Source organism: Polyodon spathula, chromosome 14 (assembly GCF_017654505.1).
Source record: "Polyodon spathula isolate WHYD16114869_AA chromosome 14, ASM1765450v1, whole genome shotgun sequence".
NCBI lineage: Eukaryota > Metazoa > Chordata > Actinopteri > Acipenseriformes > Polyodontidae > Polyodon > Polyodon spathula.
The window spans coordinates 2,736,275-2,759,695 of NC_054547.1; the positions used below are offsets into that span (position 1 = coordinate 2,736,275).

Here is a 23,421-nt window from a genome sequence, read left to right on the forward strand (position 1 = left end):
ACCCTGTTTTGACTGTGATTGCATGTTTATTTAAGAGTTGGTTTCTGCACAGCAAACAGATAATGTCTGCTCTGGTTTTTCTCAGCAGTTTCAACAAATCAACTAAAAACACAGAATAAGGACACTAATAACGGGCCCCCTTTAAAAATGATGGAAAACCAAATGGTTATCTGGAGACCCTGAGATAACCCTCTGTGTGATCTTGGGACAAGGAAGACTCAAAATGGCAGAGTGCATACCTCTGTATGATAGTCCTCTGGGGCTCCTGCAAGCGGCTTCGCAGGAAGAAGAGAGACGGGCTGTAAGTGTTGCTGTGGTTCGATTTCACTGTCTGGTAAAACCCACGGAAAAGCAGCAGAGCTCCCACTAAGAACACACACAGCAGCATGTACATCATGGCGGTCCAGATAGACAGCTCAGCCCAATCCGTCTTGCCGGACAATAACACCAACGGCAGGACCGCGACGAACATGAGTATCAGCCCGATGCTGGTCAACTCATTGTGAAACGAAGGCATTGCACCTACAGCAACAGCATGTTCTTTTCCACGACTCTCAAAAAAGAAAAAAAAAACTAAAGCCTGACACACCTGCAGGAGTCCTTAGGCTGCAGGCGTCCTTCTCTTCTGGTAGAATGAGCTTCAGTCTGGTAGCAGCTCAGAATATTCCTTCACCATTACACGAATCAAGCTCTAGACTGTGGTGTCTGCAAACCGTCCCTCCCATTCCGCTTGGCCTCTCTAATGCTGAAGCTAACCTGGGTTCAATGAGAAAGCAATCTAGTCAACACAGGCACACACATACACACACACAGAGAGAGAGAGAGAGAGAGAGAGAGAGAGAGAGAGAGTGAGAAAGAGAGAGCACTGCTGTCTGCTGCTGACACTACACAGCAGACTCAGCCTGAGGCACAGCTGGAATAACTCAGCGACAGGAGCACTCCACACCCACCAGCTACAGACAGCCTATCACTTTATTAGGCCCTATTCATAATATCGTTTCAAGGAATGTTTTGTTAAATACTGTTTTTTGGGGGTTTTTTTAAGTCAGTTTTATTTATTTAAATCAGGTTTGCAGTTCACAAAACCTTTTTCCAGCTGTTTTAAAGAGGGATTTTTATTAGGTTATTCTCAGTTTTCCAAAAGCTGTTTAATCTTAAAAAAACATGTCTTTGAAATTTTGTGAATGGGGGGCCTTAATGATTATGACAATAACATGAATTTAAAGCAGGGGCTTTTTTTATTTTAATGCTACACTAAAACACAACGGTTTATAACTAGCAAATACAGTATTTAACTTCTCCTTGCAAATTGTCTTTCCCTTGAAATTGGGTCATATTTTGAACTCTGGTGTGTTTGTATCAACCCCCACACTAAAACAAACATGTTTGCTCCCTTAACCTTTGGATAATGTTTAAACTCCAGGGGGTTACTATCTCAACACACACAGTACCAGTGGAGATGAGGAGACACTACTTAACGTTTATTCAACATTTCTACACAAACTGAAGATGATTAATGATACAGATTACAAGTTTATTTTGAGATATTCACAGGAACAAGCCCAATTCCCCTGTACCGATGTGACTCAAGTGTTTATGCTTCAGAGATCTGCTATCTGCTTCTCTGTATAGAGTATACATAGCCAGTGCAGTGGAGAAAACTGTTTTGTACAAACACAGTATAAGACAGACTGTTTATAAATAACATTCACAGACAGATAGATGGAGCTATAGGTAGATATAGTTGAGACAGACAGACAGACAGATTTGATTGATTTATCAATAGGCTGTCTGTTTTTCTAGCTAGCTATCAGTCTACCAAGTGTCTAGCTGTCTGTTGGTCTGTCTGTCTCTACTCTGTCTATCCATCTATATATCTGTATATCTACATCTACAAATACACACACACACACACACAGTTGATGTCTCAAGTTAGAAAAAAGATCATGACTTTTGTCACTCTCGCATGACACAAAAGAGGAAGCAATGACAACGATGCTCCTTTAAAACATCACAGCTAGATAAAAATAAAAGTATTATTACGTTTGTGTGTGTGGGGGGGGGGGGGGGATTATTTATCTGTAAACAAAAAATAACTATACTCTAATAATACTGATAGTTTGATAATATACTATAGTGTCCAGAATTTAAATATGTGCTACATAACAATAACATGAAACTCGATCACAAACTCCATGAAGTTTACAGATTACAAACGCTAAACTTACATGTAAACTTCCTCAGTTATAAGCGAGTGTGCCGATTTTTGCCTTTCAAAATGGTCCCAGATTAAATCAAACAGTATAATCCACTCGGAAACGAAGTTTTTTTGCGATTATCCGACGCCAGAGACGTGGTCGTACCAGAAACAAATCCGTATCATCAACGAAACGCCCACATCATGTTGCCCTAGTGCTTTATTTTGCTTAGTTTTAACCTAACGATTGTTTATTATTAAATATAGATGTCAGAAAACATGGCTGAACAGATTTCAGTTTGGTTTTGGGAACACCCTTTCTGCTCTTAAATATAAAACTGTAACTGAACAATACTACAGCTCCGTGTTAACTCCGGGGCTCACGAAACTGACCACGTCCACGCTGCTGCGCAGACTAGCGTTTACCTGCTATTGGCCAAGCAATTAAAAATAATACGTAAAACCCCAGCAGGAAAAATAAATACATATATAAATATACTTAGAGCAAACACCACACCATGAAACAGATAGATAGATAAATAGAAAAAAAACTATTTGAAATATTGAAAGAATTAGCTTTGAGTCTAACGGTTTGTTGTTGTTGTTGTGTTTTTTTTGTTTTGTTTTGGTTTTTTTTGTACCGAGTACTAGTATTACCTGTGGTGAACTTTCTAAGGAATGTCATTATAAAATCAAGTTTTGGGCAGGAGAGCTGAGTTCCAGAGCCTAATTGAAACGATGTCAGGACTCATTCATCATGGGTAAAATGAAACGGTGTATAAGTGCACAGTGTCCTACCGGGGGGCTTCCAATGCAAGGCTAATTAAACGCCGCTGACTGACTGCAGAATCAAAGGGACTGTGTACTGGCAGCCACGGGCAGCCCTTACAAAAACAGCCCATAGTTAAATCAAAGCAAAGTGTAATAAAGCACAAGGGAAAGCACGGGAAAGCATGGGAAAGCATACACTAAGCATTGTAAAGAATAGCGAGCTATGGTAAGGCATATTCATAAACATGGAAAAGCATGGTGAATGATAGTAAATGCATACTATAACCATGGTGAAACTACTAGATTAAATATAGAGGTAAATCTGTTATAAGGGAAGTGATGGTACTGTAAATCAATAAATGAATAATACTGCATCAACAACAGTCAGACTGGAGCTTGAACTTTAAACAAGTCGACAGATTCAATTCATTCACACTTTCTTTACTGGGACTTTGTATTATTATTCAGTGTGGGAAACGAGACTGTCCATTGCATAGCAGTTTGATGCATTCCTCGTTTTACTCTTGAGCTTGTTGCCTGTACACTGGGGCTAATCAAGCTGGTCCAAACACCTGGAATGGGTGTGCTGTGGCTGTCAAGTATAATACATTGCTAGCTGTGGACTGCTAAATCTGCCACCCCCTCATTCCAAAACACCATAAGTGGCTCCATATACAGTACAGTATAGTACAGTGCTTGAAAAGTAACACCATTTTTGCCTGTACTGTATAACTAAAACATGTTTTTCACATTTACAACATCTTTAACTACAGTATGTGTGTGAGTAATTGTGATGGGCTTTTTTGTGTGTAAATAAGTAAATAACACCATCTAATAAAAATGTTAACTGGTGCCTGAGATAAACAGTGTCTCAAGGTTGTTGGTTTGGCAAGTTTGTACAGTCAGAAGGAACATTTAAAATCTCACCCGGTGTGTAATGTCATGTTTTTCTCACTTGTAAATGTTTAACTCCTTTAACCTTCAAGATGTTGGCTTCAGTTGCATGGTAGTTGTCACATGCTTCCCCCACTGCTGTACAATACATCGACCGGGTTTTAATATGCTTACCTAAGACAATACAATACAATACAATTCACATTTCTATAGCACCTATAGGATCCCACAGCGCTTCACACACAAAGTGCAATCAAACCATTAAACAGAGACACAAAATGTGGCTAGAAAAACCAAGATTAAAAAAAAAATCTAGTTTGTAAAAATGTATTTAAAAATACAGTTTATCTTATCTATGCAGTATGATGTGTTCGCTACGGTTACACTTTGCTTTGGAAACATTTATAAACTGGTCTATGGGAAAAGTAACGAAGCCCATATCGTCCACAGATCTGCGTATTTGATGACTCGGCCAATTTATTCAGCACTATCATAGTTAACCAAGTGATATGGGCTTCAACAGCCCCCCCTATGGAAAATAACAAAACATTAAGCATATGACAAAAATGTGGAGATATGTTATAATATAAATATTTGTTTGAATATAACTATTATGTATTTAGTTTTGTTGCCATTGATCTTCATAACGTTTAACATGTTATGCATTTTCAAATGATAACATTACCTCTCTCCCCCTCGCTTCAGATAATCCAAATGTTTTGCCTGGTTGCTAGCGTTCGACGCATTCTTTAGCAAGATATTTCTATTAAAAATATAGTCAGAGGAAAACCGCGTCTTTATATATATATATATATATTATATATATGATATATATATAGCCCACCTATATATATATTATATATATATATATATTGTCAGTTCTGAAAAAGGATGAGTATTTATATGCTATTGGTTTAGAGAAAGGGAAATGGGTAGTTAAGAATTAGGAATTTGTTTTGTGACGCCACTGGCAGTAAAGACCGTTCCAGCGGTTTGTATTGGGAACTGAAGGATAAAGACGGCTAATAAAACACCGTATTTTGTGTTCCCGCTGGTAAACAGCCCAGGCATGCAACGCCACACTCGGGCAGGGAGAGGTGAATTCCAGTTACTATCTACTTTTACACCGTACTGTCAATCGTGAGGCTTGCTGCAATGGTCTGACGGTTCACTCGGTATCTATTGGTCTCAAACGTTGTGCGCACCACCTGGTCTCACGAAAATGGCATGTTCCTGGCCAATCATCGGCGTTACAGATTGCGAGGACAGCCAGAAGGCGTGTCACTTTACACAAGCACAGCTGTTCTACTGTAGTTGCAGAGGCGAAAAGGGAAGGAGTCAAGTAATAATAGAATCATTATTATATTATAAGAAGGTGTCCGTTTAGAAAAACAATTTAAAAAAAAAATTTAATTGTGCACAAAAAATGTAATCCTAGAGATGTAAAATATGCACAGGTGTCTGCACACGTTGTTCTAATGGTACTTATTTACACTTCTATAGGGTGACAGAATTGGTTTGCGTAAAAAGAATATAAATACTCTTAAAAGAAATGGACTCCGTGGTGTATTTAGCAGGACTGGTTGTTTTATTCCTGCTGTGGGTTAAGGTGAAAGGGCTGGAGTACGTGATCATACATCAGAGATGGATTTTCGTGTGTCTGTTCCTGCTCCCCTTGTCGGTAATATTCGATATCTACTATTACCTGCGCGCCTGGGTCATTTTCAAGATGTGCAGCGCCCCCAAACAGCACGACCAGCGCGTCAAGAGCATACAGCGACAGGTAAGACAGCCACTGTAGCTACTGTTTACAGTGTACTCATACACCGTGCACATTCTGCACTGGTGATTCGACTTGTCATAGTAATAGAAGCCAACTGTAATAAACCTGTACGATTTTGAAGACCATAATACTGCACGTAATGATGTCATAGACCTTTTAAGCCTTGCATAACAGTTTGAGCCATTCCAGCTACCGCTATTCTTTCAAGAATGGTATGTGGTCATTTCTGCTCCAATGCACAGCAACACAATGTAGTGTACAGTAGAAGCCGGAGCCATTGCCTCCTTTACTGTCAGTTTAATCAGCTAAATCCTGATACCCGTCGTTCATGTATTCACAGTATGTATTTTTTCCAACCAATGTCTGCAAGTTTTGAATGTCGGTGTGATGTAACTCATGCATAACCTTTGTTATGGATTAGTGTTATTCAACACTTATTCTAGGCTGTGTATTTTATTAAGTTCTTCTACACAATCCTCTTAACTGCCCAAACATTATTATTATTATTATTATTATTATTATTTATTATTATTATTATTATTATTATACTGTATTGAACATTATGTTACAGAAATCTGTGCAGCAATCATGTGTCCTTGTTACAGGATGTACTTTGCAATGGAAGATAGAATTTGGAGTATATTATTAGCAGTAGTAGCGGGGTTATTATTAGAAGATTAGAAGGTTCCTCCACTGTTTTGCTGGGCACAGCATCCCCCCACTACTAGCGATCTGTACTGCGTGACAGTCCTATTCTTACAGAGACAAAGGATGTCACATCACTGTGGGCACCACATTGTCAAGGATTGTCAGGGCATGAAGTCCACCAGACATTAAATAAATGTGCTTTCAATTAAACATTTCCTTTCTCATAGCGGTGATAATCAGAACATGGTAATGCTTTGAGCTGCACTGGCACAGGAAGCTACACAGTAAAATAAAGAATGTGTGTCTGATTAAGAGACCGCTGCTTTGCTTTGCACACGAAACATCCCACACAGGGGACTGGATTCACCCTTATAAAATAGCCCCTTAGTAAAAGCATTGCAAAGTGGAGTTAAGCATAGATAAGCATTGTACAATTTTTTTTTGTAATGGCAAACCATGGCAGACTTTGGTAAATGCATAGTATAACAACGGGAAAAGCATGGGACACCTGCAAGCTTTTTGACCATTGCATATTGCCTCCTTTCAAATACTAGACTTTCATTTCAGCATTCTGTTTTGTGCCGTCTCCAACAAAAACATAGCTTTTTAGAAATGACTGCAATGTACTATGTTTAGATGTAGCTTCCAAACTAAGATCAACTACACAGAGACTATACCTAGATAAACTAAGAACAATATCCTTTTTGCTGCACAGTTGCATCAAATCTTAAGCATCTAAGGTGCAATCCCTGTCATACAGAAGGTCAAGTGAACACCTTTCTGCTCCTTGTAACTGAACGCTTCTTTATTGTAAGTTAGATTGCACTTGGTGCTTTTTCCCTTTCGTTGAAAAATGACCTGGTGAGGTTGTAATGACCATCTCAGCGCATTGAGTTGAAAAAGGGTAGGCTCTGCATTGGAGAGTAAGTGCGTGTCTCGTGCTGGTGTCCGTGTTATTAGCTCATCAGCTGCTGGGAGGAGAGCTGGTATGAGGTACAGTAAGGTTGTCTGCAGTTTGGAATGATGTGTTTTTTTTATCCCCCAGGTCCGAGAATGGAAGGAGGAGGGGAGTAAGACCTACATGTGCACGGGCCGACCTGGCTGGCTCACAGTGTCTCTGCGGGTGGGGAAGTACAAGAAGACTCACAAGAACATCATGATCAATCTGATGGACATCCTTGAGGTGGACACCAAGAGACAGGTGAGGAAGACTCAATCACAGGCAGTGTGAACAAAGAGTTAATATCGCTGGTGCATAGCAGAATGATGAATACAAAATCTTCATGCAGATGTATGATTTACTCTGCAGGGAATGTGCATGTGGGTGTCTGGTGTCACAGACCTCCCCGTTTTATCTTTCACATAGTGCAAGGTTTGTGCCTGTACTTTGTGCAGAATTTCAATTGGATGTTAACGCTATTTAATCTTCTAGGTTGTTCGTGTCGAACCATTGGCTAACATGGGTCAGGTGACCGCGCTGCTCAATTCGATTGGCTGGACTCTTCCAGTGCTGCCGGAGCTTGATGACCTCACAGTGGGTGTGTGTCATTTGGATTAACCTCCCACTTCGACATACGATAAATGTGCTGTAGTATAACACCAGTTTGCTTGTGTGCAAGGTTGGGATGAGAATGAGACTCCCACTTGCTCTGTGTAGTTGAGTTTAATGTATTTCACAGAAATAGAAATGCTTACTTGTATGAATTTGCATCAGCTAGATGCACGAGTGGAGTTAGACAACCTGTTTACAGGGCCAGGTTCAGTAAGCCATGCCTGTTCTGCGCTCGTCAGGTGGCTTGGTCATGGGCACGGGAATCGAGTCCTCGTCGCACATTTACGGGCTGTTCCAGCACATCTGTGTGGCCTATGAACTGGTGCTCGCTGACGGCAGTCTGGTCCGGTGCACTGCGGTGAGTCACTTTTATATTCCTCCTAATATTATCACTTGGTGCAATTTAAGACACGTGTGAAGCGCGAGACAGCAAGCTTACCTGGCTTTCTCGAAGTGCTTTAAGCCCATTGCCAAAGCCTTCCTGTCTGAAAGCCACCGCTGCTGTCTATGCTCCTACTCTGGCAGGAGGAGAATTCCGAGCTGTTCTATGCAGTGCCCTGGTCCTGCGGCACGCTGGGTTTCCTCGTGGCTGCGGAGATCAGAATCATCCCAGCCCGCAGGTACGTTCGGCTGCACTACGAGCCCGTGAGTGGGCTGGAGAAGATCTGCCAGAGGTTCTCCAGCGAGTCCGCCAACAAGAAGAACCAGTTTGTGGAGGGGCTGGTGTACTCCCGCGACCAAGCCGTGATAATGACCGGGGTCATGACTGAGGAGGCGGAGTCTGACAAGGTAACAACTGGGGAGAAAACTGGTTGATACCGGTCCAGAGTCCTCCCGGTTTTATAGGTCCTCCAGGTTTTATAGGTGTCCTCGTCCTCCTGTCCAGTATACCCAACATTTTTCATTTAAAATGTCCCACGCTGTCATCAGCCAGAGAGCCCTCAAGTGCGGACATGCACAATACTGAGTGTTCAAAACTTCAGGGTCCCAGATATTGGTCTCATATGTTGTATGCGTTTCGTGGTCTTGAGTAAAGCAAATGACGTGTTTCACAGCCACATTTCGTTTTGTCTTAACAAACGTGGTCTCAGGACTTAGGAGGTTATAATCAACTGACCTGGAAGGAGATTCAGCTGGTTCAACTGTAACAGAGACCAGGAGGGCTGCGGACCTTGAGGACCGGAATAGTGAAGAACTTACATGGACTGCATGCATCAGGAAATCTTATTTCAGAGTAAATGTTCCTGTTCTTTCTTCCCTCAGATCAACAGCATCGGACATTACTACAAGCCCTGGTTCTATAAACATGTGGAGAGTTACTTAAGAGCCAACCGGAGCGGAGTGGAGTACATTCCCCTGAGGCACTACTATCACCGACACACTCGCAGCATCTTCTGGGAGCTGCAGGTACACTACTGGAATACTGGAATGCACCTCTATGAGCAGCGGGCATGACTGGTGGTTTGACTTTGTGCTGAATGATTTAGAGAGAGAGTTTAGAACTGTAAACATAACGGGTTCAGACTGCTAGTTTGCATGTTTATGTATATTCATACCTCTTTATAAAGAACATTACAAAGTACAATACAGGCTGACCTTAAACGGGTGAAAATCCACACACTATACTATCATCTAAACAGTATAGATTTAATGTGATGTTTTTCGGATCTGATACAAGCCATCTGATATAAATTAGACAGCAGTATCACTTCAGTTTCAGGCTGCTATTTGTAAGAACAATGAACAGTAAATTGTGTAAGTGATATCACAGATGATCATGATCCTGTCGGATAACGATGCAGCACTGGCTTGATAAGATCTTCCTGGTCGTGTTTTTGCCACAGGACATTATTCCGTTCGGTAACCACCCCGCTTTCCGCTACCTGTTCGGCTGGATGGTGCCCCCCAAGATCTCTCTTCTGAAGCTGACCCAGGGAGAGACGATCCGGAAGCTGTATGAGCAGCACCACGTGGTCCAGGACATGCTGGTACCCATGAAGCACCTGGAGCAATCCATCAATGCCTTCCACAACGACATCAATGTGAGCGCGCTCTTCTCAGCTCCCTGTCCTTGCCGTCTTGCATTTACATTCGTTAGTTAATAGGTCTCGTTCAGTGTGTCTCTTATTACAGTGTCCCCAGCTTTCTAATGCTGTGGTCAGGAGCCAGTGGTAAGAGATTGTGAAATGTGTGTTCCGCCTTATAAAGAGAATGCAGGTGCTAGTAAATTGGCATTATGGGGCAGATGGGAGCCATGACCATACTGCCTTATAACCTGTTCAACAGTATAAAGATCCTCCTTATAATGAGGGAGCACTGTATATCTTAAGTTAAGTTATCTTGTGCAGTCTGCAAAGAGATCGCAAAGTCTGATCTGCGCAAAGCAAAATGATGTCTCCTACACACAACGTATTAACTTATTATGAATCCCAAAAGCTAAAACTGTACCTCGGAACTACAGTACTATTAAACATAGAATTTAGAATTGTGTCATGAGATCAGATTTACTGGAATTTGACAGCTCCCTAGCGGTTTATTTCCCCAAGGTGATTTACAGTATGCGGTACATTGCATTGCACTGCGCTGTCTCTGAACCTTCCTCCTGTGTTCTCTAGGTGTACCCCCTGTGGCTGTGTCCCTTTGTCCTGCCCAGCCAGCCCGGCATGGTCCACCCCAAGGGCAATGAGGACGAGCTGTATGTGGATATCGGGGCCTATGGAGAGCCGAGTTCCAAGCAGTTCGAGGCACAGGCCTCCATGAGGCAGCTGGAGAAGTTTGTGCGAGAGGTGCACGGGTCAGTGATGTCCTTTCCTGTCCGATCTTGTTACTGTTGAGGAGCTGAGATCCACTTTATAACGCTGGTCGCATCTTTATTTTTTCCAGCATCTTCCTGTATAGTTTACCTTTATTAGCAGGTAGCCACGGGGGACCGTAGGGAATGTGGTCGGCACCTTGCATCATGTACAGCAGATTAGGGTGTTAGATTAGGTTTCAAGCATTTCATGGTCAGCTGTTCCTACAGTTCCCTACACTGCTTTACAGAGCATGCTTTTGCCATGGCATAATTGAAAACCAGTCGGGTGACTTTTAAACCCGATGTATCGGATCATCACGGTTCCAGTCTGAAAGAGTTTCTTTCTCTGTTCTCTGCGTTCCAGGTTCCAGATGCTGTACGCGGACGTGTACATGAACCGCGAGGAATTCTGGGAGATGTTCGACGGCTCTCTGTACCAGAAGCTGAGAGAGCAGCTCAATTGCAAGGAGGCCTTCCCGGAGGTGTATGACAAGATCTGCAAGTCTGCAAGGCACTGAAATACAGGGGCCCCACGAGACACTGCACCCATACGCAATAACAACCCTAAAGGATAGTGATGGGGAACTATCTATAGCACGTTTGTTGCAGTCTGCATTACAATACTGCAGTTTATGATAGCAATACTGCAGTTATTTTGTTAGGCTCAGTTGTTTTCTCCCAAGTACACTATTTTAATATTAACCATAACAAAAGTGCAATACGTTGTACCAGTGATTGTTTATCACATGAAAGGTCACACACGAAAACAGAACCCAACCTGGCCCATGAAGTAGCACTGTATGTATTGATTCAGGTGAGATGTTTGTAGTCGTGAGAAACACTTTAAACATTTTAAAAGAAAAACGCAATTTGGTTACAATTTTAAAGTGGGAGTGGGGGTGGAGGTGTTCCCATGTATTACAGGTAGACGAAAACATTTCGAAACACATTTAAAATATTCAGATGAATGCTAAATGTATATGTTGTAGTGTATATCTTACCTGTGTTGCATTCTGCTGCAGATGGCCATGTTCCTGACTCGGGACTTGGGCTGTCGTTCTGTGTGCGCCAATCACATTTTTCATGTGAACAGTTCGTGTTTATTTATGTTTTGGGGACAAATAAATTCAATCTGCAATGTAAGTTTATTGTATTGTGTTTTTTAATTTTTTTTAAGTCCTTGTCTAACCTTTAGTACTGAACTTTAAAAATTACAACCCGGTCCTGTTCACAAGGGGATCGTGTCCGTGTCTGTGCGGCTTACCAAATTACACCTTTCAATTACCAGCCAATCTAACCAACATACCTAATCCAAACATGGCCTTACTGTAGCTCTTATCATTCCCAATATCATGAACACATTATCAACTGTAAAACAGACACCTACACTGAATAACACCCTGGAAGTCAGTACACGTATGTGTGTTGACTGTTGCTGTCCTTGACTCTTGTGTTTATTCAGTTCTGGTGACTTTCTGATGGGCATGATGTTCAAACCCAGGGGCAGTGAGAGACTAGGCTATGGCAGTAGAGTTTGAGGGTTTCATTTCATACGGTCTCTCCTGGGGGATTAGAACCGTTCTCCTGTCTGCTGGAAGATTCAGGGCTTGTAAACGCTCTCTAGGGGTAGATCACTTCAGCACAGCACAGCTGACACACACACACCTTTACACTGTGTGCTTCTCTGCCAACTCACAGAGCTGTACGGTGAATGGAATATTTTTATAAAATAAATCTTGGATTTTTTTTTTTTTTTTTTTTTTAATAAATATAAACCTGTGTGTGTTTATGTCACCATCTTTCGATTAAAGATTGTTTAAAATGAATGAACCAATGAAACCCTTTTAGAAATGCTCTGTTTTTAGTTCTGTTAACAAAGCTGACGCTGCAAATACATACTGTAAACTTTGTTTGTATAATGTAATGAACCAATCGGTTTACATAATGTATGAAAACAAAATATTAAATGAAACAATATTTTTAAAAATAATTAAATAGTGAATCTGGAGTTCTGGATTCTTGTTCTCGGTTCTGCCGGGCTCAGCCGGGCTAAGTAAGTGGCTATTCACCAAACAGCTTCCTCACAGCTGACACAGGGATTAAACTGACCCAAACATGCCAAGGCACCCCCATTCAAGGCTGTGCAGTGCTGGATGCCCCGCGTTAGGGTGATCATATGACTCCATGTTCAGTAGGACAGAAGGAGACAGTTCAGGCTTTTCAGCTCACACTACACGCAATGCATTCTGGTAAGTGTAGTCATGGTATGAAAGGTACCTCAGACAGGTAAAGGGTACCAGAATGCATTGGGGTGTGAGTTGAAAAGCCTGAACTGTCTCAAACTCTACATGGTGTCATACTTTAACCCTAGCCCTTGTCATCTTGGTGTGCAGCCAATCTCTTGAACAGAGTTTCCGACTTTTTTTGTTATGGGGACGTATTTTTAAAAAGGGGTTTGAATAAATGACCCCAGCTAAAAACTGGGGGAAAAGCAAATCTCAAACAGAAAATAATGGTCCTTCGGGGAAAGTAGCTGTTTTATTTATATTTCTCAAGGCTTGTTACTCAGCACAGCAGTGATTTTTTTTTTTCTCCCTGTAGGTTACAGCCTGATCCTCCTTCGAGCCCCCACTGCGTTCCCATTGAGAACAGCTGCTCTAGACCTAGATAGAGGAAAAACGCTTTATGACATCATGATTAAGTTTAAAAGTGTACTATTATTATTGGAATTCAAAGCTCTCTTTAACGCAACTTGCTGTCACCCTCTAAGGGGTACAATGGAGTGGTTCATCAGTTGTCCCGCTGTCTTTAATGTAAATATTTCACCGCCTGCGTTTAGAAAGGTGGTTTGTCCCTCTTCGGCGTCCGTGCCATGAGCTTCACAGCAAACTGCACAGTCGAAATGTAAATCGCCTGCAGATCACCCAGTGACGTTTTGTATTTTATATACAGAAAACTACACAGACCTCAATTAGAATTCATTGAAACTGTGATAACCTTGAGGCAGCGCGTTTCATTACCTCACTGGACTGGTGGTAAGACTTTTATTCCTCCTGAATGAGGTATATTCTGGTGATTAAATTCCAGATTGAAGGTGATCAATGTGAATGTTGCCACAGTATAGCTCTGTCCAAGTTGCGGTCATAATAATTCTGCCCGCATTTCTTATCCGACTGTCCAACACAATCTCGCTCACGATGAATTCCTTACAGAAACACACACGTTTTGACCTTGGCATTCTATTGCAAACTGTATATGTTTCATAAAACTGTACGCTGTATAGTTATCTGTATGCAACTAACTGTAAGTTAAGTTTATATGGAAAAGACATTACATATTGATTAACCTTGGCATGCTGCAGTCGGGTACATAAATAAAACCGGATCAGTCAATTTGCATTATACTGTTCTAGTCTGGTTAAACAGAAGGAAGGTGAGTGCAGAGCTGAGAAGAATCAGGTGGCTACTCTTCTCTCACATTACTACGTCGCATATGGGCACTATTACAAATCCAGTATCAAAATGTTATAATTTCTAAAGATTAAAAAAAAAATGCTTTAAGGTCAGATAATAATTAACAGAACATGTACTGTATGGGAGCACCTTGACTAATTTATGAACCAGGAAACTATAAAACCGCCCCGTGCAGAACGTGTTTAAGAGGAGGGGCTGCAGGGCCTCAGGGAATGTATCTTTTCAGTACACCCAGCAACAGAGCTTGCTCTCAACAGCAAGAACTTGGGGTTTTGTGTTGTGCATATTGATTGACTCAAGACTTGAATATTATTATTTAGTTGTTGAGCATAATTAAGATTGTATATTATTTCAGATAAAGGATATCACAATTGTATTAAAAATAAATGGCACGGTATAAGATATCAGAAAAAAGTTGAGAATTGAGTGCCGGTGGTAATGTAATATATATATATATATATATATATATATTATTATATATATATAGTTTTTTTTTTTTTTTTTTTTTTTTTTTTTTTTTGTGGATATTTGTGGATAACGAATGCTTAACCCGGTTAACAATTCTCCCTTTCTTTTTCACAGTTTGAATGCATCTGCACCAATGATGGAAATGCTTCTCAGGCAATGCTCCAAAGAGCTTCTTCACTTCACAGCTTGCCTCCAGCCCTCCAGACTCCAGCACTGCAGTCAGGGGCACGGTCGGCCCAGGCGGCTCCTGGTGTCTCGCCTGTTCCAGCCAGCGAACCTGCGGGAGGACAGGGAGCTGGGGGTGGAGGGCCGGCAGGGGGAACTGACCTGCAAGAGCCAGCGGCTGATGCTGCAAGCGGGGCTCATCCACCCAGCCAGCCCGGGCTGCTACTACTACCTGCCCCACACGCTGAGAGCCGTGGAGAAGCTGGTGCGAGTGATCGACCAGGAGATGCAAGCCATCGGAGGGCAGAAGCTGAACATGCCCAGCCTGTGTGCCGCTGACCTGTGGAAGAGGAGCGAGCGCTGGGACCTGATGGGCAAGGAGCTGTTCCGGCTCCGGGACCGGCACAACGGGGAGTACTGCCTGGGGCCCACCCACGAGGAAGCTGTGACCGAGCTGATAGCCTCCCTGGGCAGCCTCTCCTACAGGCAGCTCCCCCTCCTGCTCTACCAGATCACCAGGAAGTTCCGGGACGAGCCCAAGCCTCGCTTCGGGCTGCTGCGCGGCCGGGAGTTCTACATGAAAGACATGTACACCTTCGATGTGTCGGAGGAGGCAGCCAGGCAGACCTATGATACTGTCTGCCAGGCCTACTGCCACCTCTTCCAGCGGCTGGGGCTGAGCTTCGTCAAGGTGCAGGCAGACACAGGCAGCATCGGGGGCAAGCTGTCTCATGAGTTCCAGCTCCCAGCCGACATCGGGGAGGACCGGCTCTTGATATGTGCGAACTGCAGCTTCTCGGCCAACGTAGAGACCGTGCAAGCGGGTGAAGCAAACTGCCCTGAATGCCACGGGAAGCTGACTGAGACCAAAGGTATCGAGGTAGGGCACACCTTCTACCTGGGGACCACGTACTCTTCCGTTTTCAGTGCCTTGTACAACACTCCGCAGAACAAGCCTGCTGTAACGGAGATGGGCTGCTTCGGGCTCGGGGTCACCCGGATCCTGGCGGCCTCCATCGAGGTGCTGTCCACAGAGGATAGCATCCGCTGGCCGGGACTCCTCGCCCCCTACCAGGTCTGCATTCTGCCTCCCAAGAAGGGGAGCAAAGAGGAGCAGGCGACAGGGCTGGTGGATGCGCTGTACGATGGGCTGGGGGAGGCTGTGCCTGCTCTGAGGGGAGAGGTGCTGCTGGATGACAGGACTCAGCTCACCATTGGGAAGAGGCTGAAGGATGCCAGCAGGCTGGGCTACCCCTATGTCATAGTGGCTGGGAGGAGAATCCTGGAAGACCAGCCTCACTTTGAAGTCTGGTGTCAGAATACAGGGGAGACTGTGTTCCTCACCAGAGAGGGCGTTTTTGACTTCCTGAGAAATGTACAGACTGTGTGACTGAGGTGCTCTCCAGTGTAAGTGTGTGTGTGGCACTGGGTTCTAAAAAAATAAAGAGATTTTTATATATTGTATCGTGTGTCTTACTGCTGTTTGCTGTACATCCTTGATGTAATCATTGAAACCTCTAGTGGAAGTACTTGTTAGTTGCCTTGAAAACAACTGTCTTATAAAGGCAGTTTCAAGTGTGTGTGTTTCAGATCTCTCCAAGTAGCAGTGTTAATGCAAGCTGGCAGAGAAGAACCTGAACTAACTCTGATTACAATCACAGACCGGCGCTAACTTCAAACACATTTCTCTTTGTTTCAAAAAAGTGTGAGTTGTCAAGTACGTGCACAGATGGCTTTTCAAAGAAAGGTGTGTGCTTAACACATACTGGGGCCCTTCATTTCTCTCAGGATTGAAGAAGGGCTTGGGGTTTGGGGTTTGGTGGGAGGGCAGAAGTGGCAACATACTGAAATACTATATTGTTCATTGTTTCACTTAAAACCATACAAATTACACAATTTGGTGTAAAACCACACCATTGGCGTCTAGTTTGTTGGCACCCAGTAGGTGAAGCTTGATTATGTCCTTGGATTTTAGACCCCATCCTGTTATGGGCAAGACTAAATATACTTTACCCTGCACATGAGTACCTGGACTGCATTTATAAAATAATTTCAATCAAGTCATTGTGGCGTTCTTAAAGCTGCATTGTTCCACAGAGTTCAATTTGATAGGCTGCTGCTGTCAGCAGCAGAATGATGTAAACCACGAGACGAGACACTGATTGAGAAGCGGGCCAGCTTTCTCCCCACCAAATTGTTGGTTTTTGGTTGACTAACCTTGATTTTACTAACCTTGTGTGTTTTATTTACTTTATTTAATCTGTACAATAATCAAACTGAATTCCAAAGTCTGTCTCTCCAAACAAATTGTCTCTTGAACAGACAGTCAAGAAACTTTTACAGTTTACTGTAAATAACAGAAGCCCCACTAGCAGTCATTTACAAGTACAGCAGAGTATTCGTTCTATATTTGTAAAATAATCCCATGCTTCAACTACCACTTTACAAGAGGTTTGTGTTAAACAAAATCAAAGCAAAAAAACACTCTGGGCATAACCCCATTTGTAATCATGTATTATTGTTTTTAATGGCATTTGATCATTTATCTGAATTTTAACTTAATAATGCACACTTTTTGTAACAATTGGATTCTATGGGTGTACAAACATACATTTTCAAACAGATAATGTATGGAAAGCCTCATCATTTAAATGTTTTAGGTCTATTGCAGCACCATTTAAACACTGCTATAATGTACAAACATTATGCTTTTACAGTGTGTTATATCATGATCAGACCTTTGCTTTGGATGCTGCTGTCAACAAGATACACATCCTTCTCTGCTTGCTACCAACATTATCACTGGCTCCTTTAAGCTGGGATCTTTCAAATACAGTACTGTAGCTTCTTCATTCAGGGTCAGAAGTAACTGAAGTAAACAAGAAACCAAGAGGTCTTGAGCACAAGCAAAGGCATGTCTAGTGATCCTATTGATAGCTAATAAGAAAATGCATTTTAAAGCCTTGGTCATCACCCCTTTAAAATGCACTTTGAGTGACAGCATGTGATTCTGATATGTTTCTCCTGAATAAAATATTATGAGATGCCCCATTGTCAAGATTTAAAGTCTTAAACAAAAAGCAACAGCTTTGTGAAAACAATCCACAAGGTTTCCTGCAGAACAGACAAACAGAATTCCTAAAAAATGTGAGGTGACTTAGTTCAGCCTGAAATATGCCCTACCACCAGAAAAAGCATTTACATCAGAGGGGTAATGGCATGTAAGGGAGTTCCAAAACATACAAAGAGCATAGAGTGCTGTTCCCATGGTTTCTGTGAAGTTATATACCAATGTCTCACCGGCATAGCTGTTCCTTTGCATTGTCTCTACTGTGCATGTCCCTGAGCGAGTAGTTGTGATGGTGGAAGTGGTAAACAACAATCTAGAGAAGCACACACATACAACAGGATGCTTTACACAGGTAAGAAATGAAACAGCAGGATGACAGTCATTTTAATGACATATTTGTCAGGGCTTTCTTAGGTATGTGAAATGGACCTTCTGTAGAGTAGCATATTCACTGCACATTCGCATGGGGAGAGACACACACACACACGGTTCATCTTTAAACTCCTACATGGCATACAAACAAAAAACTTTGGTGGACAATTGAGATTTCATTGGTGTATCTCAGCTGTCACAAACCTATGAAAGACGGGCAGCCCTACAGTGTGGACATGTTGGCAGCCAGGTAGTAGAGACTGCTGCCGTTACAGACGATGCAGCAGAGGTTGCAAAGGGAGGAGAGGCTGTGGTACAGGGTCAGCCGGCTGGCCAGCTTTTTGTATTTGGGGTCTGTCTCGCTGAGCTTGGCGTAGGCCTCTTGGTTTGAGGACAGGCCGATGTCATGACCCAGCCCGCAGCCCTGCTCAATCAGATGCATGTCAGCCATGATCTCCGAGGTCATCTGACCGAACCACTGGGCGTTGACCGCAGCTACCGTGACACACACGAAGAAGATGAAGATCTGAAAAGGGGAAATCGAAGGAAGGGTTAACCTACTTAGTGCCATGGTCCTCATTCGAGGACAGGCAACTTATCATTTTTTTTTGAATGAGCATTTTTAACTGGCATCACGTCGATTTTTTTCTTTAATTATATTGTTATGATAACTTTCACTTTGTTCACCACCAATGTTAAGTCCAATTGTAATGTATCAAATTGCATAAATGCAGCTTGTGTTGTGATTTTTTCAGACAAATGAATGTGGTACTTAATGGGTTAAGTTTTGTTGAATACGGTGCTTGGCGTATTCCCTTGCGTGTTGGGTGTTACCAAGATCATTGTCCAGTGGAGGTAAACTGAGAAATAAACAACCCTGTCAAAGCCACCACCTTTGTACATTTTCAAAATGTGTAAAAAATCTACTGAAAAAACTATTAATGTGTGTAAAAAGTGTGTTGCTCTTTTCCTAATGTTTTTAGTTCTGTTTAAACGTCCTCCTTGCCACAGTCAACTGTAAAAATGTATGTATTTGTTTAGAAAATAACAGTATGTATTTAGTTTTTCATTTTTACATTATTAATACATCATCATTTATCAGCTCAGTCCGTTGTCACGCAGCACTGTCATCACAGGCACCCAAGATCACAGCGATGACAGCTGCGGTTTCATCATGCAGCTTCTGCTTGTGAGACAGTGCAACCCTGGCCCTCTGTACCTGGAAGGTCTCCTCCTCACTGAGAAGGTCACTGGGGTGATACATGGCAAAGATGGTCAAGTTGAAGAAGGCGCACGCAGAGCCAATGTGGAAGTAGAAAGGGAACAGTCTGCTCTGTATGAATCCAAAGGTGTGTCTGGACAGGTTGTTATCCATCACAAACCCTATGGGGAGGGAAACATCAATGCAATTGGCCACCTCTGAGCAATTCATTTTCACACAATTACTTGGGTACTGACAATGCAAGAGAAAAATCATTTACGGACACTAACGCGTGCTAAAGAATGTCCAAACCTGTTTTTGTTACATTTGAAAAAGGGCTTCCCAATCAATCAATATTTATTATATAGTGCCTTTCAAATTAAATTGCTTTAAAAAGCATGTTACTGATAAAAATAACATATGTATGTATGTGTGTATGTATGTATGTGTGTATGTATGTATGTATATATATATATATATATATATATATATATATAATGCACACACACAAACCCTGGTTATAGATGCATAGAAGTATTCCAGTTACCTGCTATGAAAGTGACCCATATCTGCATGCCCCAGAACGTGGAGAGGAAGATGAGGTGAAGGACTTTAGCCAAGTCAGAGGGATCCCTGTCCACAGGCATGGTTATGTTGGGTGCAGACATTCCCCAACGAGGGCTCAGCTTCTGCTTGTTCAGGGGGGCTTGGCTTCTGCCTCTTGTACTCTCCTGCTAGTTTCTCTCTCAGCCTCCTTCAGGGGGGTCCCATTCACAAAGAGTGTTTTTACAGTCTGTTTCTATGGATTCAGGTTTTAAATGCAACACCTCTCTTAACCCAGCACAGTATGCACCCCCCTGCAGCTGTTGCATGCAAGGGCTTCAGCAGAAACAAATACAGCACTGATTGAGAATGCAGGGTCCCTGCAAACTACAGTCAACACAGTTTCAGCAGCAGGTTATTATGAGGAAATATTGCATGCAACCTGGTCTGCAATTAGGGTCGCCACCTGGCCCCATAATTCCGGAACACTTTGGGACGGGACATGGGTTTCAAGTTGCCCTTAAACTGAAAGCAATAAACACGTGAATTGAGCACTAAGCACTTAATTTATACTGCTTCTTAATTATCCGAATCATTGTGAAAATACAAAGCTTACAAAATAAAAAAAGCATCTTGAATAAACATGTGTGTAGGTTTATTCAAGATATTTATTTTTGTTTTATACAAAATGATATTTCAGTTCTCAATATCTAAAAGATGCTATTTATAGCCTATTAATTAGTAATATATAGCCCTAATTTACATTGACTCTCCCAATTTAATAATAACACTGATCCAGTGTTCACACTGTCTGGTGTCAGGAAGAGCGAACAGCTGCTCAGCATTAATGATATCAGTGGGAGAAGGTGATATACTATTAGAAACTATAAAGAAACTTTAAAATATATATTTTTAAAACTATTAATAAAATATTTATTGATGTACTTATTTATTTCATTTGTTAAACGCTATTATTGTACTGTCATGCTGCCTCAAGATAATTAATGACCAGATAATTAATCACCATCAATTTAGCAAAGGCTTAGGGCTCAATTCACATGTTGATATCCTTCAGTTTAAAGGCAACTTCAAAATCTCACAGTGTTCCGGAATTATGGGGCCAGGTGGCGACCCTATCAGCAATGCTGACAGCATTTACCTGAATTACTGATAAACAAGCCAGCAGCGTTTGCCAACAATCTATTACCTTTGACTAAAAATATGATATATCTTATAGGGTAGCGTGCATCCCACTTTCAGTTGTACTAGCGTAAAGTGATAATACTTCATTTTCTGAAAATGATTAGTATTGCTTAGACACTATTTCTAGCAAACACTGCAAGGCACGGGTGTGCCTTTTAATGGGGCGCGTGGTAGTAAGTTGACCTTGACAACTTTTCACGCAGCTGTTTTACGTTTATTATGTTGTTACTTTGTAACGCATTAAAAAGTATGCCATCAACATGCATGCATGTATGCTACAGCCATTATCCTAGCTAGTAATCTACACAGCAATCAAAAGGAGCAGATCTAAAAATGCATATTGTTAAGCCTGCTATGAGTCGGTTATAACCGCTTATTATCCGTTCACTTTAAATTTAAATATTCGTTACGTTGTTTTTTTTTTCCCCTCTATATGTATTCGGTGTGTAATATTAAATAGGACAACGTCGTTTTTCAAAGTTTTACAATTTTTTTTTTTTTTTTTTTTTTTTTTTTTTGCTACAGTAGGTTGCAACAACGTTTCCTAAACAAAGTGATTGTTTGGTTTTTAAAATGTTCCACTTCCATCTGCCGGACTGCCAGGCAATATTCTCGAGGCTCTTTCGTGTTTGACAAATTAATTAATTTGACATTACCTGTAAGTTTTACCCGTTGCCAGTTTCGCGTAGTTTTTTCCAGCTCGTACATAAACACGCAGAGTTCTATTTACGCTCCACGGAACAAGTTCCAAAACCACACCCGGGCGCTGAGTTAGCAATGCTGCGTTTTTATTGGACGGCTTCTGTGTCACGTTTCATTAAGCAGGCTGAAACGACAGCAGAACTGCTACTGGGGTCTCGCTGGAAAAATGGGTTTTGAGGTGTCAGAAGTTGTCCCAGTATGGAATGAGCGATGCTCTTCTGCTATACGCACAGCCACTCACTGTACCCCTGTAGTTTCATGTCAAGTCGGCGCCAGTTGTAGGGTGGCGTTCTTGCTGGGCTGGACCTCGGAGTTTCTGCACTGGTAGGTATTTGGGTCCAGGGGTCCCGTGGAAAGATCTTGATTACTTGTTTTGGTGGACAGTAGTTACGGGACTCATCGGTTAAGGGTGGGTAAATCCGTCGTTTGGGATACAGAACAAATTATTGAGATATAGAACTCATTATTGTTATAGGTTGTTGGGTTTTTTTCAGTTTTTAATGCATTGCTTTAATTCTTTTTTGTGCCGTGTTAAATTAAACGAGGTAATACATAGATTTGAAGAGTTGATTCCTATAATTTTTGAATAATTTTTTTTTTTTTTTTTTTGTTTTTTTTTGTTTTTTTTTTTTTTTTTTTTAGCAATTATGGAAATTAGAGAATAATAAAAATAACAGTTTTTAATGAAACACGTGTCTATTATGTGTCCAAAACTACCCTTTTCCAACCTATTTTCTGTATTTCATGCAGAAAGGTTGGATATAGTTAGTTTTCCCCATATAGTAGTCTTCATTGAAAGTGTGTGTGAGAGAGATGGAGTGTGTGAGTACTGGAGAGACGGTCCCTTTAGCAGGGCTTCTCAAACTCGGTCCTGGGGACCCCGTGTCTTCTGGTTTTCATTCCACCCCAGCTCTCAATGACTGAACTAGACCCTTAATTTAACTGATCATTTTCTTAATTAGGCCATTTTTTTTACTTGTTTTCAGCTCTTGAACAGTTACAGTTCAAGTTACTTATCAAATGTTACAGCTTTAGAGGTCTCCTATCTATGTGATCCCTCAGTCTAGCTTTACTATACAGGTCATTCCTTGGCAAATCACCCCAAAAAAGATTTTAAACCCTACTGTCTCTGATTTACATCAAACTTGCTTCTTAGGGTTGTTTCAGCTCAGATGTTTTTAGACAGATCAGGTCAAGGGGTCAAAAGTTATAGAGAGGTTATAATGTTGCCCAAGTCACATTAATGGTTTGAACTGCACATGTATTACTTTTAATTCTATGTGTTATTCAATTTAAATGGTAACAATGCAGATATTTTAGTCAGTGAACGTATTTGTGATTATTTCTTTATGTATTTTAATTGGTGGTTTCAGGCATTTAGATGTGTTGGTGGGTCGGGTGGCCCTTAGGACTGTTTAGGGCCACACATGTGTCCCTTCTGTTCATTTCAATTGCCCACCATACTAGACCATACTCTTCACAGAGGCTTTGCTCTTCAACTCCACACAATACAAAAAAAAACCCCAAAACAAACCATTTCTAGCATTTATTTATTTCTCTTAATCTAACAAAACACAAGCTGAGC

General features: G+C 41.7%; 3 protein-coding genes across 4 annotated transcripts; 2 read left to right on the plus strand and 1 right to left on the minus strand.

The window, feature by feature from the left end:
• Positions 1-5,164: 5,164 nt before the first annotated feature.
• On the plus strand, positions 5,165-11,782 carry dhcr24 (24-dehydrocholesterol reductase). The gene is made up of 9 exons (XM_041271299.1): positions 5,165-5,645; positions 7,339-7,494; positions 7,726-7,831; positions 8,085-8,203; positions 8,371-8,634; positions 9,109-9,252; positions 9,690-9,887; positions 10,461-10,639; positions 11,004-11,782. Exons 1-9 carry the CDS (start codon positions 5,415-5,417, stop codon positions 11,155-11,157), a joined length of 1,551 nt encoding a protein of 516 aa, XP_041127233.1. The 5' UTR covers positions 5,165-5,414; the 3' UTR covers positions 11,158-11,782.
• Positions 11,783-13,529: 1,747 nt separating this feature from the next.
• On the plus strand, positions 13,530-16,181 carry LOC121327102 (probable proline--tRNA ligase, mitochondrial). Its single transcript, XM_041270903.1, has 2 exons — positions 13,530-13,674; positions 14,695-16,181. The coding sequence occupies exon 2, from the start codon at positions 14,714-14,716 to the stop codon at positions 16,133-16,135; it is 1,422 nt and encodes a 473-aa protein (XP_041126837.1). The 5' UTR covers positions 13,530-13,674; positions 14,695-14,713; the 3' UTR covers positions 16,136-16,181.
• A 1,069-nt stretch (positions 16,182-17,250) lies between these two features.
• Positions 17,251-21,915, minus strand: si:ch211-121a2.4 (transmembrane protein 205). Of its 2 annotated transcripts, none has more exons than XM_041270540.1 (4): positions 21,791-21,915; positions 19,936-20,187; positions 19,407-19,570; positions 17,251-18,713 (listed from the first exon to the last, which is right to left on the minus strand). In XM_041270540.1, the coding sequence occupies exons 2-4, from the start codon at positions 20,054-20,056 to the stop codon at positions 18,411-18,413; spliced, it is 588 nt and encodes a 195-aa protein (XP_041126474.1). In that variant the 5' UTR covers positions 20,057-20,187; positions 21,791-21,915; the 3' UTR covers positions 17,251-18,410. The 2 variants fall into 2 exon arrangements, with proteins under 2 accessions (XP_041126474.1, XP_041126475.1); XM_041270541.1 differs by having other exon boundaries at positions 19,936-20,142; positions 21,791-21,914.
• Positions 21,916-23,421: the final 1,506 nt, after the last annotated feature.

Coding starts and splice junctions, on each gene's coding strand:
- dhcr24 (XM_041271299.1), top strand. CDS start 5,415: ATGGACTCCGTGGTGTATTTAGCAGGACTGGTTGTTTTATTCCTGCTG. Junction 7,832..8,084: donor GCTTGATGACCTCACAGTGG/GTGTGTGTCATT, acceptor TGCGCTCGTCAG/GTGGCTTGGTCATGGGCACG. Junction 9,253..9,689: donor GCATCTTCTGGGAGCTGCAG/GTACACTACTGG, acceptor TTTTTGCCACAG/GACATTATTCCGTTCGGTAA.
- LOC121327102 (XM_041270903.1), top strand. CDS start 14,714: ATGATGGAAATGCTTCTCAGGCAATGCTCCAAAGAGCTTCTTCACTTC.
- si:ch211-121a2.4 (XM_041270540.1), bottom strand. CDS start 20,056: ATGTCTGCACCCAACATAACCATGCCTGTGGACAGGGATCCCTCTGAC. Junction 19,571..19,935: donor ATGGGTCACTTTCATAGCAG/GTAACTGGAATA, acceptor CCCTCCCCATAG/GGTTTGTGATGGATAACAAC. Junction 18,714..19,406: donor GTGAGGAGGAGACCTTCCAG/GTACAGAGGGCC, acceptor TCCCCTTTTCAG/ATCTTCATCTTCTTCGTGTG.